At 38.3% G+C, this 15,459-nt stretch overlaps 1 protein-coding gene and 1 non-coding gene across 4 annotated transcripts; both read right to left on the reverse strand.

Annotated features, from left to right (window-relative positions):
- Nucleotides 1-98: 98 nt before the first annotated feature.
- On the reverse strand, nt 99-14,596 carry kansl2 (KAT8 regulatory NSL complex subunit 2). 3 transcript variants are annotated; one of them, XM_067527318.1, is made up of 11 exons: nt 14,483-14,596; nt 12,326-12,579; nt 11,975-12,147; nt 10,752-10,869; nt 9,998-10,161; nt 9,725-9,888; nt 7,437-7,533; nt 6,479-6,732; nt 5,261-5,377; nt 2,440-2,646; nt 99-1,178 (listed from the first exon to the last, which is right to left on the reverse strand). In XM_067527318.1, the coding sequence occupies exons 2-11, from the start codon at nt 12,574-12,576 to the stop codon at nt 1,095-1,097; spliced, it is 1,629 nt and encodes a 542-aa protein (XP_067383419.1). In that variant the 5' UTR covers nt 12,577-12,579; nt 14,483-14,596; the 3' UTR covers nt 99-1,094. The 3 variants fall into 3 exon arrangements, with proteins under 3 accessions (XP_067383419.1, XP_067383420.1, XP_067383421.1); XM_067527319.1 differs by lacking the exon at nt 5,261-5,377; XM_067527320.1 differs by lacking the exon at nt 12,326-12,579 and having other exon boundaries at nt 14,483-14,559.
- On the reverse strand, nt 7,090-7,224 carry LOC137140346 (small nucleolar RNA SNORA2/SNORA34 family). The gene has a single exon (XR_010916445.1). It is a non-coding gene; the product is annotated as a small nucleolar RNA SNORA2/SNORA34 family (small nucleolar RNA).
- Nucleotides 14,597-15,459: the final 863 nt, after the last annotated feature.

The raw sequence follows: 15,459 nt of genomic DNA on the forward strand, positions 1-15,459 counted from the left end.
GAGAGAGAGGAGTGTGTGATGTCAAGCACAAGACAAACTGAAAAATTTTAAGGCAACCAAAAAAAAAATAAATGACAAATGAATACACACAGGAGAAGGACAGTCAATAAATTTAATGTCTCATTGTTTGTTAAAAATGCCCTGAAAACGTCACTTTTTAACATCACCTCCGTGAGAATAAAGTCACAATCAGTCTCTGTGGAAATGAAAAACTGCTAACAATCAGTAACACAGCCCAAAGTTTACAGTGGGATTTTGTTGGATGAATTACCACAAACAATATACATACTGGTTCTACTGGTACAGTGAAAGAAGGCAACCAAAGGAAGAAAGAAAAACCTATTCTTATTTTTTTTTTTTTTTTACAAACACAGGGCACCTTCAGGGTACAGTATTAGGAAACAATAAGAGAAATGCTTTTCTGTAATTAAAAGGGGACTAATATACCTTAAATTACAGGCCACGTATTAATCTTAGGAGGGCTTCATTATTACATTATCAGCTGTGTCTGTGCCACCTACATCTTTACAATACTATCTTTATAGCTTTTCGTCCTCAGGTAACAGTGACCATGACCAAACAACCAGTGTGTTTTTTTTTATTACACCCTTGCTGTTATGAGCTGCTGAAGTGCAGATGAACATGCCAGCTGGGAGCACATTTTATAATAAACACACCACTTTCTTAACTCGTCTTTACTGCTAATAATGTGACATGACCTATCTTGAGAGCATGGATGTTACTGTCGATTGTAAAGGATTCTTAAGGACAATATTTCCCCAATTATACCAACACTGACTAAAACTAAGATTAGCATCATTTAACACACAGTAAGAATAAGTTGTATTATGTACTGTGCAGTGGATTTTCATTGTTAGCGTTGGCATTTCTCTTCAGTTTTGCATCTTAGTAGTGTACTCTGCGAGTACCTCTCCTGCTCTACCTCTTCTTCTACTGTACCTACAATTAAGTACCAATAAAAACCAATCGTATTAGAAAGTATTTTATTAGTGTAAAATTACACCATAGTTGTGGGTTGTACTTTTAAGTGTTACCTAAACATGTTCTTTTGCTAATGATGGAGACTTTGAGCTTCATCTGGGAGCCTCGACTGTAGCGGAGTCTTGGAATGAACTACCAGTGGCATCTTCTTCACCTCCTACAACTTCTGACACCACCTAGGTGGAAGAACAGGAAGTTTTAAGTAACTTTACTGCCGTTTTATCTTAGAGCTGTAATTTTCTTATCCAAGAAGGTTTTGATTTCTGCAGTGTCACAGCTCAAATTCCTATTTTTGTCACTCAAAATACAATACAAGCATGGCATTGTCTGTCATTGGCATTGAGGGATTTAGGAATAAAATCATGTAATTCCATGTTTTCAAAGATAAATAAACTAAACCCTGAAATGAACCGATTCACTGGTGAGCTAATGGAAGCGCTAAATGCATTATTTTCAAGCATATTTTTGAACTATTGTGCATCAGGTATTTGTACAGGGGGCCTGGTGGATCAGTGGTGGAACATTGGGTTGAAATACAGAATGCCACGCGTTTGAATGCCACACCACTAGGTGTAGCCCCACCCAGCCAACAAGAGCGACCTTGGTGCTGGTCCTGAGCCCGTAAAAAAATGGGAGGGTTGTGGCAGGAACGGAATCTGGTGTAAAAACCCCTTAAGGGACCAGCTGAGAGACAAGACTTGACATGGGAAATGGCATACAACACAATGTCCCTGGTTGGACTTGAAGGGGGGGTATTTGTGGTTTTTGGTCAGAACCTTAAACACATGGACTAACAGAATATAATGATAATAATAAAAATAATCACAACCTACAGTCATGTAAGGTCCCCATGTGCCCAATGAAACAGCATTTGCTTTATGTAATCTCTCCTTTTACCTCATGCATTTCCAATGTAACCCAGGTGCCCACATGTTCACAGAAACACATTACTGTTAATCATTTCTCATATGCATTCAGAGGTTTCAACAGTCAACTGTTCTGTGTTTCCATAGCCAGAATTGTCTGAACTTTTTAAATTCAGACCGCTAAAGCCCCATTAACTTCAAAATAGATTCTTTTACAGAACAACTTGACTCACAGCTTTCCTTAGAAACACATTAGGATAGAATCACTTAACAGGTCGCATGAACAGCAGGTATATTATTTCAACCTAAAAAACATTATGACCATGCAAGTATTGTTTTAAGACAAAAAAAAGCCCCCATTCCCCCTAAATTACAATGGTGTGTTGCAATTAATTGATCACACAATTTAACATTAATATTGATCTTGTTCTGACACAGATTGCTACAATGATTTTATTAGACAATTTCTAGTACTGTGAAATACATGAACTTCTATGCTTTTTCTGTAGTTTTCAGCATTCAGCATATTCAAAATACTGAGGATGACAACATCTCCTAATTAAGAATTAACCTGGTCATCCATGATGGCGTCTACATCTCGTTCTGAAAACTCCTGTTCTGAGGTGTCCAGGTCAATTTGGTCTGGGTCTTCTCCAGTCAGAATCTCCATTGGGGCCTCGGCAATGGCTCTGATAGTCTGGTCCTCAAGGGCCAAGGCCGTGTCAAATTGTAAAGGAGATGGAGGACCCTGCATACCATCCCCTTCCACATCCAGGTCCTGTTAAACAAGAATACTTCTTAAAATCGAAATGACAGTTAAACATGTTACAGATGCCATTTTCAGTAATATGTTATTCATGTTTACATATGGGGTGGGTCCTTGTGTTAGGATACAAAAATGTATTAGCTGATGGTGAACTGTCAAAGAGATATGCAACATTCACTTCAAATCTGGGTAACACGGAAGCATGTTGCTATTGGTGTAGGATGCTTGTCTAAATGGTCCATACAATTAGTTGCCTGCATTATGAGAGTATAGGCATCTTTACAAGAATGGCACCTGTTTTTACCACTAACCTAATTGACTGTATAATAGTTTGGCTTTTAAATTACTGCTTAGAATAAATCAAAAATGACATATTCATTGCCACAGTTCAGAGACCCTCCTTTTGAAGCTATCCTTGACCAGTTGGTTAGTCCACACCAGATTCAAAACTGTCTGGTTTGTTTCCCCTTGGTTCAAATCATTTAGAAAAATCTAAGCTTTTATTTTACATGTCAGCAAGTTATTTCTCCCACTGCAGGATCTCTGCAAATCTCTGCCTGTTCCCTATCTACGGGTAACTCCTAAACAGAAAAGCTCTGTAGAGCTCCTCAATTTTGGTGGCAAACAGAGGAATTTTCTGAGTCAATAAAATTCTCTTCCTTCTAGTAATAAAACTAAGAGCAAAACGCTGGCCTGTTACAATGATTTCCTACTTTAAGACACTTGACATACAGTGCACCCACAGTTTTCAGACCTCTTAACCTTTTTCAGTTTTGTTATATTTCAGCCTGACAGGACACTTAAATTTCTTTTACCCCTATTAACCTACCCTCAGTACCCCATAATAACAAAATGAATACATAATTTTAGAATTGCTTTTAAATTTGTTAAAAAAAGAAAACTGAAATATCACATTGTCCCAAGTATTTAGACCCTTTGCAACAACACAAAATCTAGCTCAGGTGCTTCCCATTTCTCTTAATTGTTGCTGAGATGTTTCTACACCTCAGCTCTAATCCACCTGTGGTAAATTAAACTGATTTGAAAAGGCAAACACCTATTTATAGAAGGCCTCACAGCTACAGTTCATACTGTATCAGTGTATGAAGTCAAAGGAAATTCCTGTAGAGCTCAGAAACAGGATTTGTGCAAGGTACAGATCTGGGGGGGGGTTACAAAAAAAATCCTGCTGCACTGCAGGTTCCCAGAAGCGCAGTGGCCTCCATAATTCTCAAAAGGAAGAAGTTTAGCACAAGCAGATGTTTTCCAAGAGGTGATTGCCCAGCCAAACTAGGAATTTGGGGGAAGAGGGCTTTAGTAAGAAAGGTGACCAAGAACCTGATGGTCATTCTGACTGAGCCAGAGAGATCCTGTGTGAAGATAGGACAAAGTTTCAGAAAGATAACCATCACTGCAGCCCTTCCACAGATTTGGGGTTTATGGCCAAGTGGCTAGACAGAAGTCCACACACATGAAAGCCTGTTTAGTGTTAGCAAAAGGATTAAGGACTCTCAATTTGTGAGGAACAAGATTTTCTGATCTGATGATACCAAGATTGAATTTTGTGGCCTCAATTCTAAAAGTTTTATTTGGAGGAAACCACCACTCATTGCCTGCCCAATACCATTCCCTACAGTGAAGCACAGTGGTTCACCTTCCAACATGACAGCAAGCCTAAGCACACTGCCAAGCACAGGAGTGACTTAAAGACAACTCTGTGAATGACCTAGAATGGTGCAGCCAGAGCCCTGACTTCACCCTATTGAACATTTCTGAAGAGACCTGATAACGACTGTCCACTACTTTGCAAAGAAGAATGGCAGAAAATCCCCCAACATAAGTGTGCAAAGCTTATTGCGCCACACCCAAAAACACTCGAGGCTGGAATTGCTGCAAAAGGTGCTTCAACAGAGTAATAAGGGTCTGAATACTTAGGCCAGTGTGATTTTCCAGTTTTTCCTGTTTAATATATTTACAAACAAATTAAAAATTATGTTTTCACTATGTACTTATGGGGTACAGAGTCTAAATTAATGAGAAAAAAATTAGTATAAAGGACTGTAACTGTAGGCTGCAACATAACAAAATTGAAAAAAAGTGAAAGAGGTTTAGAAAACTTTCTGCACTGTATGCGAGCATATTTATCAAGCATTTCTGAATTACTCATAGGAATTTCAATCATTCTTCCTCAGACAGGAAAATAAAATACATAATAAAACCTCCTACTCCGACGTTCAACAAGAAAGAGGAGTAATGCAAGGAGAGAGTGTGACATCACTGTCTTAACATCAAAATTCAAACTAATGATGTATTGTAGTTTTTCCTGACGAACGAACCTTGAGTTTTAGACGGTGTAAAGCTTTATTCTAAGAGAAAATTTAAAAGTAAAAAAGACAAGCTACAAAAGCTATAAGTATATGCCAATTGTAGACCAATTCTATATCTGTAGTAAATTTAGTAGCAAGCCACTGTGCAATCCATTGCATGACTCCACTGGGTGAAATTATCTGCAGCCTAATCTGTGTACATGTTTTGAATTTCCACCATGGGCAGGATGATTAAAAATAAGTCCACCAACAGATCATGTAGTTCACATCTACAACCATGAGTGTTATGGCGCTTTTACCTTGCATGGTACAGGCTCACTCGCCTTATTTGCTTTTCCACTGTGCAAATGTTGCAGATTGGACATGCTACCTTCTTGTATCACCTTCATTAAGGTTCCATTTGAGCTGAGGCAAAGCTAAATGGAGACATAAAAATGCTGCAGACTATTGATTGATCAAAGAGAAGGGTCACTGTGTCCATAGTCATATCATCATCTAAACCAAACTTAAGTATTTCCAAAAAAAACAAACAAAAAAAACAGTCATTTGTCTTGCTGCCTTTAGCCTCTTGTGAAAACAAGATCTTTTATCTGTGACAAATAACAACATACTAAGAGCTTAGAACAACATTCCCTTGACATTCTCCCCTTTCCTCAGTGTGGTGTTGGCTTCATGTGTTATTGTGAGGATGACTAGGTACTATATCTGCAGTGGAAAAGCACAAAGGTAAGTAAAATAAAGTTGAGTTGTTACTATGCGGCAGAGAAGCAACTTCCCCCCCAATTTCATACTAGGTTGTGGAGAAGTGAACAAAACCTGAAAATCAACTGTGGAACTGTAAGACTCAAACAATCAAAGTTTTCTCTGCATGACAAAATCTGTCTACTGTGAGACCCAAATCCCATGCATTTTCCTTCTTAATATCTTTTTAATAATCTCTATGTCCTCTGCACACATCTTGCTGCCTGGACTGCATCTGCTAAAAACGCCTAGCCAGTTAGGACACTTCGGGATCTCCCCTACACTGTCATGGGAATAGAAGTAATTTCCTAAGTTAAAATTGTGGATAAATTCCATGCTTGTTTATGGTCTTAAAAGCAGAACAAAATCTGCTTTGTAAGGTCAAAAAAATTCTAAAGTGATGGTTTTGTTGTGGGAACTGAACACACTACATAATGAAATAATGTCTGATCTGGACTAGTAATAAAGGACATTGCATTCTTGATATGAGAAGAGACTTTACTTTCTGGGCTTCACCTCACTAAAAACCAAATGGGGACCACCGTTGCATTCACTTTAATTATTCTGCAAAAAAAGACTGAACCAAAGAGAAAACAACCTATACTTATGAGAATGCCCTTTGATTCGCCGGTTTCACACAAGACTAAACACGTTTTTGAACCAAACCAAGCTGTTGCTGAAAAAGCACTACGACACCACCAGTAAAGTATCTAGCAACAAGCACCATTGTTACATGTTAATATTCAGGAAAGTGATTGGGACAAATATCTACGTACATCACTGAACTCTAGGGGAAGGCTCTCTGTGGGCTGAAGCTCTGCTGCACTCAGATACATTTCTTTGCTTGCAGGAGTGAACTGCTCTTGTGGTGGAGGTTCCTGCTCCGGTTGGTACATGGGTGGAGGCAGTGTGAGGTGAAGTGGGCAGCGAGGATCATCAGATTGACCCATGTGTACAGTGCGGTCACACGGGATGTCTTTCAGGCCTGGACACATTTTGAAAAGCACCTGATTGCTGTCCTGGTAGATGTCTGATCGTTAGGTTATCAAAGAAAATTACATGAACCACACACTCATAATAATTACAAAACATAGCAGAAACACAAATTAACAAACGCTGACATTTAGAAACTGATCGATGGGAACTATATGCAAATAACACAATAATACTTGACCAAATAATCTTACTGTAATATGCAGTATTTATAAAAAAAAAAGCTGCATATGTGTATCAAACTGCTGCTTCAAAGTGTTCTAAACTTATGCAAAATAAATAAATAAATGAAACAAATTCAAAACAAAGTAAATTCCAAAGAAAACCTAATACTGGAAGTATGAGAATTGCGTAAATGATATGGAATTAAACAGAAGGCAGGTTAAGGAAGGGATCATGTTCCTTCCAACTGAAATGATTAGCCCCTTTGTAACTCTGGGAAAAAATCAACAGACCACAGGAAGGCATTTATGTGGGCTCCCTTTGAAACCAGCAGCTACTGCAAGCTGATGGTCTTGATCGGGGCCTAAATGGATATGGCTGAAATACAAAAGAAAGAAAGAAAGAAAGAACAAACAAACAAGAAGTGTAGTAGAGTTTGAACAATCAGAGAGACTAAGTACATTTGCAGTATGTTTCAACAGTTCATTCATTTAGTATAAGAAACCAAGTGGTTTCCTGTATGAAAATAGATAAGATGACTTTGGCTCCAGCCCAAGTTGAAAACATTATTGAGGATACGTGAGACACAGTGTCGAGTCATAGGTAGGCAGGGATTGGTACATCGGGTTCCCTCCACAAAGTAGATGCATTTCTCATACACTGTTCTTGAATGGGGCTACAACAAAAGAAATAAGTATTAAACAAGATAATATCACAAAATTGGGCCATGTCTGAAACTGTATTTAAAAAAATAGGAACATTGTTATTACTGAGTTGCCACACATAGGAAAAGCTAAAAAATAAATAAATAAATAAATCTATCTTAAACTTTTGTCAAATGCCTCCCTCTTGTGCTTTATGTTGGGGGTTTAAAATCTCAGTTACCCAATATAAATACCCAAGGACAGCTGGGTAGGGCTCGCCCCTCATCAGAATAAGCAATTACGGATAATATTAATCAATGAGCCAGTTAATTTAAGGTTCATTTAGTTCATTTAATTTAAAGTGTTTTTAATTTTAAAGTTCGTGTTCGGTGCAAAAACGAACAAACTTGTCTTTTTACCCGTTTTCAAAAGATTCAAAACTTTTTAAAAAATTAAATTAAATAAAAAGATGTGTGCAGGCAAGACAAGAGACAAAGTTGCTTAGAGGAAGCACTTTGTAGTCAGCGCTTCACTCTGGATCATTATATTAAAGAAGGCAGCACTCAGCTCATTAACAGTTATCCAAGCACTTTTCGTGGAACAAATTTGTCACACAACAGAACAAGGCGAATGTCTAAGAATGTCTATGTCAGGAAACTGACTCTTCTTTACTTAGCCTGTGAGTTAAAACTAGTAAGCTTCACATACTTCTACATAAGCTGTCGCTCATAACAGTATTCCTGTCACGTGTGTAAGGTACAACATAACATATCATTAAACATCTTTGTCTGAGATGATCTATATAGTAATTAATTAAATTGGATATAATTATCAAGCATATCATATGAAAATATTCTTGCAGGTTTTGAAATACAGCAACAGGAAATACAGCAACTATACAAATACAGTAATTTTATTCGCTGACAAAAAAGTTGAAAACAGTACAGCAATCCATTGTTACCATGTCACTGCGTTGCATGGTGTAAAGAGGAAATAAATAGGGTTACCAAGTACTTTTTGAAAAAGGTCTATTTTTTGTGTGTCTATTAAATTGGGATATATTAAACATATAGGTGACATGTAACCTGACATTAGGGACATTGCGATCCGTAGTGAGAGCAGAGAGCAGGTGGAGGAAAATCTAGAGAGGTGGAGGTCTGCTCTGGAAAACAGAGGAATGAAGCTTAGCCGCAGTAAGACAGAATACATGTGTGTGAATGAGAGGGACCCAGGTGGAACAGTGAGGTTACAGGGAGCAGAGGTGAAGAAGGTTCAGAACTTTAATTAGGGTCCAGAGCAATGGCAAGTGTGTAAAAGAGGTGAAGAGGCGAGTGCAGGCAGGTTGGAACGGGTGGAGAAAAGTGTCAGGTGTGTTGTGTGATAAAAGAGTATCAGCAAGAATGAAAGGAAAGATGTTCAAGACGGTGGTGAGACCAGAGATGTTGTTCGGCTTAGAGACAGTGGCACTGAAGAAAAGACAGGAGGCAGAGCTGGAGGTAGCAGAGCTTAAGATGTTGAGGTTCTCTTTGGGAGAGACGAGGATGGACAGGATCAGGAATGAGGACATCAGAGGGAAAGCTCATGTTAGATGTTTTGGAGATAAAGTCAGAGAGGACAGATTGAGGTGGTTTGGACATGTTCAGAGAAGAAACTGAATATATCGGTAGAAGGATGCTGAGGTTGGAACTGCCAGGCAGGAGGTCTAGAGGAAGAGCAAAGAGGAGATTTATGGATGTAGTGAGAGAGGACATGAAGTTAGTTGGTGTGAGAGAAGAGGATGCAGAGGACAGGGTTAGATGGAGACACATGATTCACTGCGACCCCTGAAAGGCAACAGCTGAAAGGAAAAGAAGACTGATGACATGCAACTTGTGTTTCCACCATGTCATAAAATGTTTGTTCTCCAGTGAACTCCTCCTCCAAGAGCACTGTTATGACCACTTGTAATGTAGTTCCAATTGAAAGCTGTTCACAGCATCAGTTCTAGTTCATTTATAGTAACCGGGGTGTTGTTTCTTGAAATAAAATACCATAGAGCCATAGCAACCATAAAATCAAACATTTTCTTAATACACAGACACTGGAGCTGTGGCAAAGGTTTCCATTATCTTGAAACAAGTTGCTTGGCTAAATATCACTAAGTGAGAAACATTGTGTGTGCTATTGGCAGCTGAATCTAAGATATGTTAGAACTCTATATACTGTAGACTGATGGGATCGAACCTGCAGAGCTCCTTCTGTCATAGCCTGCCTCCTCTCTCTTAGTTGCCGGTGCAGCAGGGCTTCCACACCATAACGACGACGGTATCGACGCAGAGCTTTGAGCTTCTTCAGGTTCTCCCTCTCTTTCATGGACAGTCCCTCAGGCCCTGTCAGTAGACTGCTCCCTGTTATCAGTAAATACAAATGTAATTAATCACTGAGGGTGTTGACAGTAATAGGTAATTTAAGAAAGCAAAAAACATTTTGTTTATTAACAATTACTTGTGCGTTTACCTAGAGTTTCGTTCTCCACTTTGCGGCTATGCAAGTATCTGCGCTTTTTTTCCTTCAGCAGGTGTTGCAGGCGTTTAAACTGGTCAATATACAGGGATTGGAGCCTGATGAGTTTTTCTCGAGTTATGAGCGCCACTTCTTCTGCTGTGTAAACTCCTGCATGTCTACAGTTATACACAAATAATAAATGAGTTCGCCATAGCAAATATCACATCTCTACTTATTAACCTAAATGAGCTCCAAGTGGTCTAACAACACCTTTAATTAACCCTTGATTTTGCCATTAACATATATACAGTATGCAATATATCTTTATACCTGCATATAGTTTTGAGATTGTAATTGAAAAAAACAACATGGTACCGTTTTATAACAAAAGGAAATAGTTTTTTTCTGCCCCAGTAATTTATTTTAAGTATCTGCAGCTAATTAGCTCCTACAGTTCCTTTGTGCACTGTATTGTGGGGAATTGCTGTACATCTTTGTAATGCTGTTCTGGGCCAAATACTAATATATATTTATATCTTTAATTACATAACATTAACTTGGTTGGGATCCTAACTCTGCATCAGCTTACCACATTCCATGATTAAAACTGACTTTAAGACTATGACCCTAAATTCTAAAAAACGATTGTAGGACTTCATGATCCATGCAGTGGATACCCTGTATTTACACTGAAACATAAATCAAATAAAGTTACAATGCAAGGTTTAGAATAAAACTTTAAAGCGGGTCACAAAATTAAACTTACTTCAGAGGATCCTCATGATCACTGTCAATGCTGTCAGCTTCACTGTCAGGGTCTCCTCTCCATGTTTGATCAAGTACTAAGGGTCCCTGCTCTTCCTCCTCACTCAGACTGTCATCATCTGCCCAGAGAGGGTGCAGTTAGGAAAATAAATCTGAAAAAATTACCCATATCAGGGCTTGACGTCAAGCTTTTTCAACCACTTAGCTAAGATATTTTACTTGCTTGATAGCCAAACGTTCTTGTTCAAAATTTTAAATGTAGGCCTATTGGAAAATGTATAAAAATAATTGGGGATTTGGAAAATCGTTACATTTTAATAACAAGCAAACCAACAAATTGCAACAATTAAAAGTTTGTGCCATTAGGAGGATTGATTTATTCACTTCTGTGACTAAAGGACTTTAGTTTTTAGTTTTGGACATTGTAAATTTAGAAAGACAATTTTAACGGGACAGAAACATACTTACAACAATGTGCTAATATTTTGTTGTTACAGATATTGATAGTGACAAAGGCCTACTTCATAGTAAAGTTTTAACAGTTTCAAGACTTTCACTATCTGGATAAAATGTTAGTATTCCATATTTTATGGATACGGTTTGTGAAAGTTTGCAGTTTTAGGTATTATTGGAGGTGACATAGATCACCTTTTGGAGAGCTGCTGTGCTTTGGTCATCAATTCTCCTCATATTGAGGCAAAATTGTGTCGCTTTACTATTAAACTCATTGGTGATATTTAAAATCATTAACGTAGTAGAGTGTGTTTTATTGATGGTGAGGAAAAACAGCTATAATGTTGTGGCAGTTTATTGTATAATAACCTACTTACGGGAACATTTTAAACACTTCATCAGAAACTTCAGCATCGTAAATGCTGTGTGCATCTCTACAATATATGATTTTAACAGATATAAATAGTTACAAAAACCTAAAATTAATGTGGTGGTCTATGCTGAAATTCTCATAGGGCAACACAAATAAATGTTTGGAAACACCACAGACCATTACACTGATTTTTTTTACTAGACCAATCTGGCAACTGCATGATGCATTCCACTCATGCCCAAACATAAAGTTAAGCCCTGCATATACATACATGATAAAATAGATATCAAGACAAATGACACATCCACTGCCCTGTACAGCAGAATTCACATGTAATTTGAAACACTGCCGTATCTAACAGCTCTAACAATTTCCCAATCTGGACTTAGACCACTTACCTAGAATACGACTTGCTTCAGAGCGGCCTCCTTCAAGGCCGTGTGTCTCGGCACGGTTGTATCCACTAAGCTGAGATAACAGTGTTTCCGGGGATGGGCCAGAAGAAGCCTTTCTCATCTGAGCTCGGAGAGCCATAGCATTCCTGCGAGCATGCTCTGCACAGAATGTCACTCTGAAATGACAGAATAATTGGAGAAGAGATGTCAGAAAGATTCTTGGCTTTGTTATCAGATATCCAATATTTATATCTCTTGTTATTTAACATGTATATTAAAGAAAACAATTAGTTCTAACTTATTTCCCATTTGTGGTAAGAGCAAGAAAAAAAGTGGGCTCGGTTTTCCACTCACCCATCTTTTCTTTCAACCTTTGGTGCAGCGTTGGTGCAGCGCTTGCCATTTTTGGGAGAGACATAGCTGCACTGCTTGTAGGGTGCATTCTTGTCCTCCAGAATATGTTTGATGCAGAAATCAAGGCCCTCTAGGCGGGGCTGAGAGCATGGTCTCTGGGTGAAGGAGCAGGTTTGAGGCTCCTGAGGCCTGGGTGTCTGGCTCACCCGATTACGATTTGATGGCAAAACATGGATCCGTATTCTGTTCATTGTCTGCAAAGCGTGTTAAGATGGTAAGTTATAATTCTTTTTTTAAATGGAGTCAGTTGAAGCAAAATTGCACTTCCTCTGTCTGTAGCCAGATAAGGGTATGGAGAAAGCATGACCTTATTACAGAAACAATAACTACTCCACCATCATGCTGTCCTGCCGAATATTTAGAATTTATTATATCTAAACTGAATGTGCTTGTGTTGTTTATTGTTGGTTGCACAAAAGCTCATGTGTGAAGATATCACCTTCGCATTTAGGTAATGACCATAAATATCCTTTATACCATTGTTTTTTTGTTAAACACACTGCCCAGTTTCCCCTTCTCAAATGCAAATATGTATTGACTAATCTTTGTGATTGCCTAAATTAAACAGAAAGACTTACGATCAAGATGCCAGAGAGGATGGTCTAAGTGTTTCTGAAATTGCTGATCTACCAGGATTTTAATGCGCAACCTTCTCTAGGTTTACCGAGAATGGTCTAAAAAGGAGAAAATACCCAGTGAGCAGCTGTTCTCTTGGCAAAAATGCCTAATTGAACCCAGAGCTCAGGAGAGAATGGCCAGAGGGGTAGAAGCGTATAGAAAGAAACTCAAATACCCACTAGTTAAAACTGAAGTTTATAGGATGCACAACACGTCAATCAAGCAGCAAAAAAAAAAAAGGAAACAGACTACAATTTGCAAAAGCTCTCCAAATTCAGACAACAGACTTCCCATGAGTTCAGGTTCCGCATGTTGATTTGGCACCGTTTTTACACCCCATGCGCTTCCTGACGCAACCCTCCTCAATTACTGGGCTTGGAACAGAACTGCATGGCTGGGGATGGGAAAGGGCTGTTGGGGGTTCAGTGTCTTGCCCAGAGACACTTATAGCCGGGACCGGGGATCCAACAACTGCCTTACCAACTGAGCTACAGCCGCCCCAGTCATCAATTTTAAATGTTTGGCCACCATATTAAAAAAAGTCATCAATTTTAAATATGGTGGTGAAAACATTAGAACCACCTCTTCTTAGAATTCACTCCAGTAAGACTCCACTACTCACTTTGGGACAAACCCATTTGGCCATGACATATTAACTTCACCTAGCTGATTCTGTTTAATGTTCATGCTCCTCATGCTATTCATCAAAGGTAACTTCTCATCTCTCATAGACCGACTGCGTGAGAATAACAGGTTTTACTAGCACCGGTTTATGATATATATATATATATATATATATATATATATATATATATATATATGTTTACACACTTTTTCTTTTACAGCTGAAGATATCGGAATCAGCCTCATTTCTGGAATTGCAGACATTTACCAATAACTGTGTTTTCGATTGAGCTAAAGGGGGTTAAAAAACAACGTTACGGTCAACTAGAGATTAAGATAAGCAAAACACAAAAAACGAAACCTTTAACTAATATAGCATTAAGTAACTTTTCATCATCAGCGACCGTCTCCTAAAAGAGTTTCATGGTTCTAAATTAATAACATTTCAAATTCGGATAATAATGTGTTACTTATTAACATTCAAATAGACAGCGACAGTGTCTTGCCGCTTTCGAGTTTAATTTAACCGTTTACCAATTAAACGCACAAAAGGAACTAATAAGAAACCTCACTGATTTAAACAGAGAAAATGTTTTAACTTCAAAAACAACAGGCAAACGCGTGTCTTGAATAGCTCCAACCAGGCGCCACACCGATTTTCAACCCGCCTCTCTTTTCTTGCGTCACTCTTTCTGTTATACAGTCGCCATCTTTGTTTAGCGGCCGCTAATAGTAGCTTAGCGCTAATTTTCACAATATGCGGCTAAAATGAGTTTTGTTCATATTTTGCTTGTTATCAACAAATCTTCGTGCCGGACAACTAGGATATACTTATTTTTGTTAATAACTGCTTACCTTTTCCTTTAAAGTCCGACCGAGTCCAACCCCTGAAGAACACTACGTCGATTTTCCTGCATTCCCAACCAACTGCCACAGTTGCTGCAGTACCAAGCTAACTCCACCCAAACCTATTCCGATTGGCCACAACGCCCCCTTGCGAGTCATTTCATTGGCTACTCTAGTTGCCATTCAAAAACGCTGCTGACCGTTTTTACTTCCACAGTACAGCATAAGTAAAGTTTTATACACGTTATGCAATAGGCATTTTCTTAAAATATTTATTGAATTTGATTGAGAATAAAGCAACCACATTATATCAAAAAGAACAGTGTTCACATATAACCTTTTAAACAGAAACCAAAAATTCTAAAACGTTTCATTTCCAGACCTGAGTGTCACTATAAACACCAAGATGTGAAAAAAAAACAACTTTTTGTACCAATGTGTTTTGCATTGTTAGGTTGCATGAGTGTCTTCCATTTTTTTCACTTGCAGGTTTCTTTTGAAATGTGTGTCCTTTTGTCAAAATTTCTCACAGCATTTGGGCAATTTATCCAGATGAAATAAAAGTTTTCAAACATTGCAATGGTAAATTGAGATCCATTCTAATCTACCCATTATACATGTAACACTTGGTCAATTGCATTGTAGGTAACTCTACTGAGATAAATATTCAGTGCATGTACTGTTTCCCTGTTACAACCAGGAGTTGTTGAACAAATCCAATGCTGCCTGAGCAAAGAGCTGTACTCTTTCAGTATATCTTCCATATATCAAGGGAACAAAAATATTTTACAACTGTATGGCTGATTTGTTGTACTGCATTACTGTGAACTACGTAAAAGAACATACACAAACGGATGAAAGCTGGTTAGGAGCAGTAATGCTATACAATCAAAACCATATAAAGCTTAATATGAATTCAATGTACATAATATACCCGATTCACCTGTCAAAAACCGAAGCACCTCTTCCACTGTGTTGCAGAGACA

This window comes from Channa argus, chromosome 13 (genome assembly GCF_033026475.1).
Source record: "Channa argus isolate prfri chromosome 13, Channa argus male v1.0, whole genome shotgun sequence".
Lineage (NCBI taxonomy): Eukaryota > Metazoa > Chordata > Actinopteri > Anabantiformes > Channidae > Channa > Channa argus.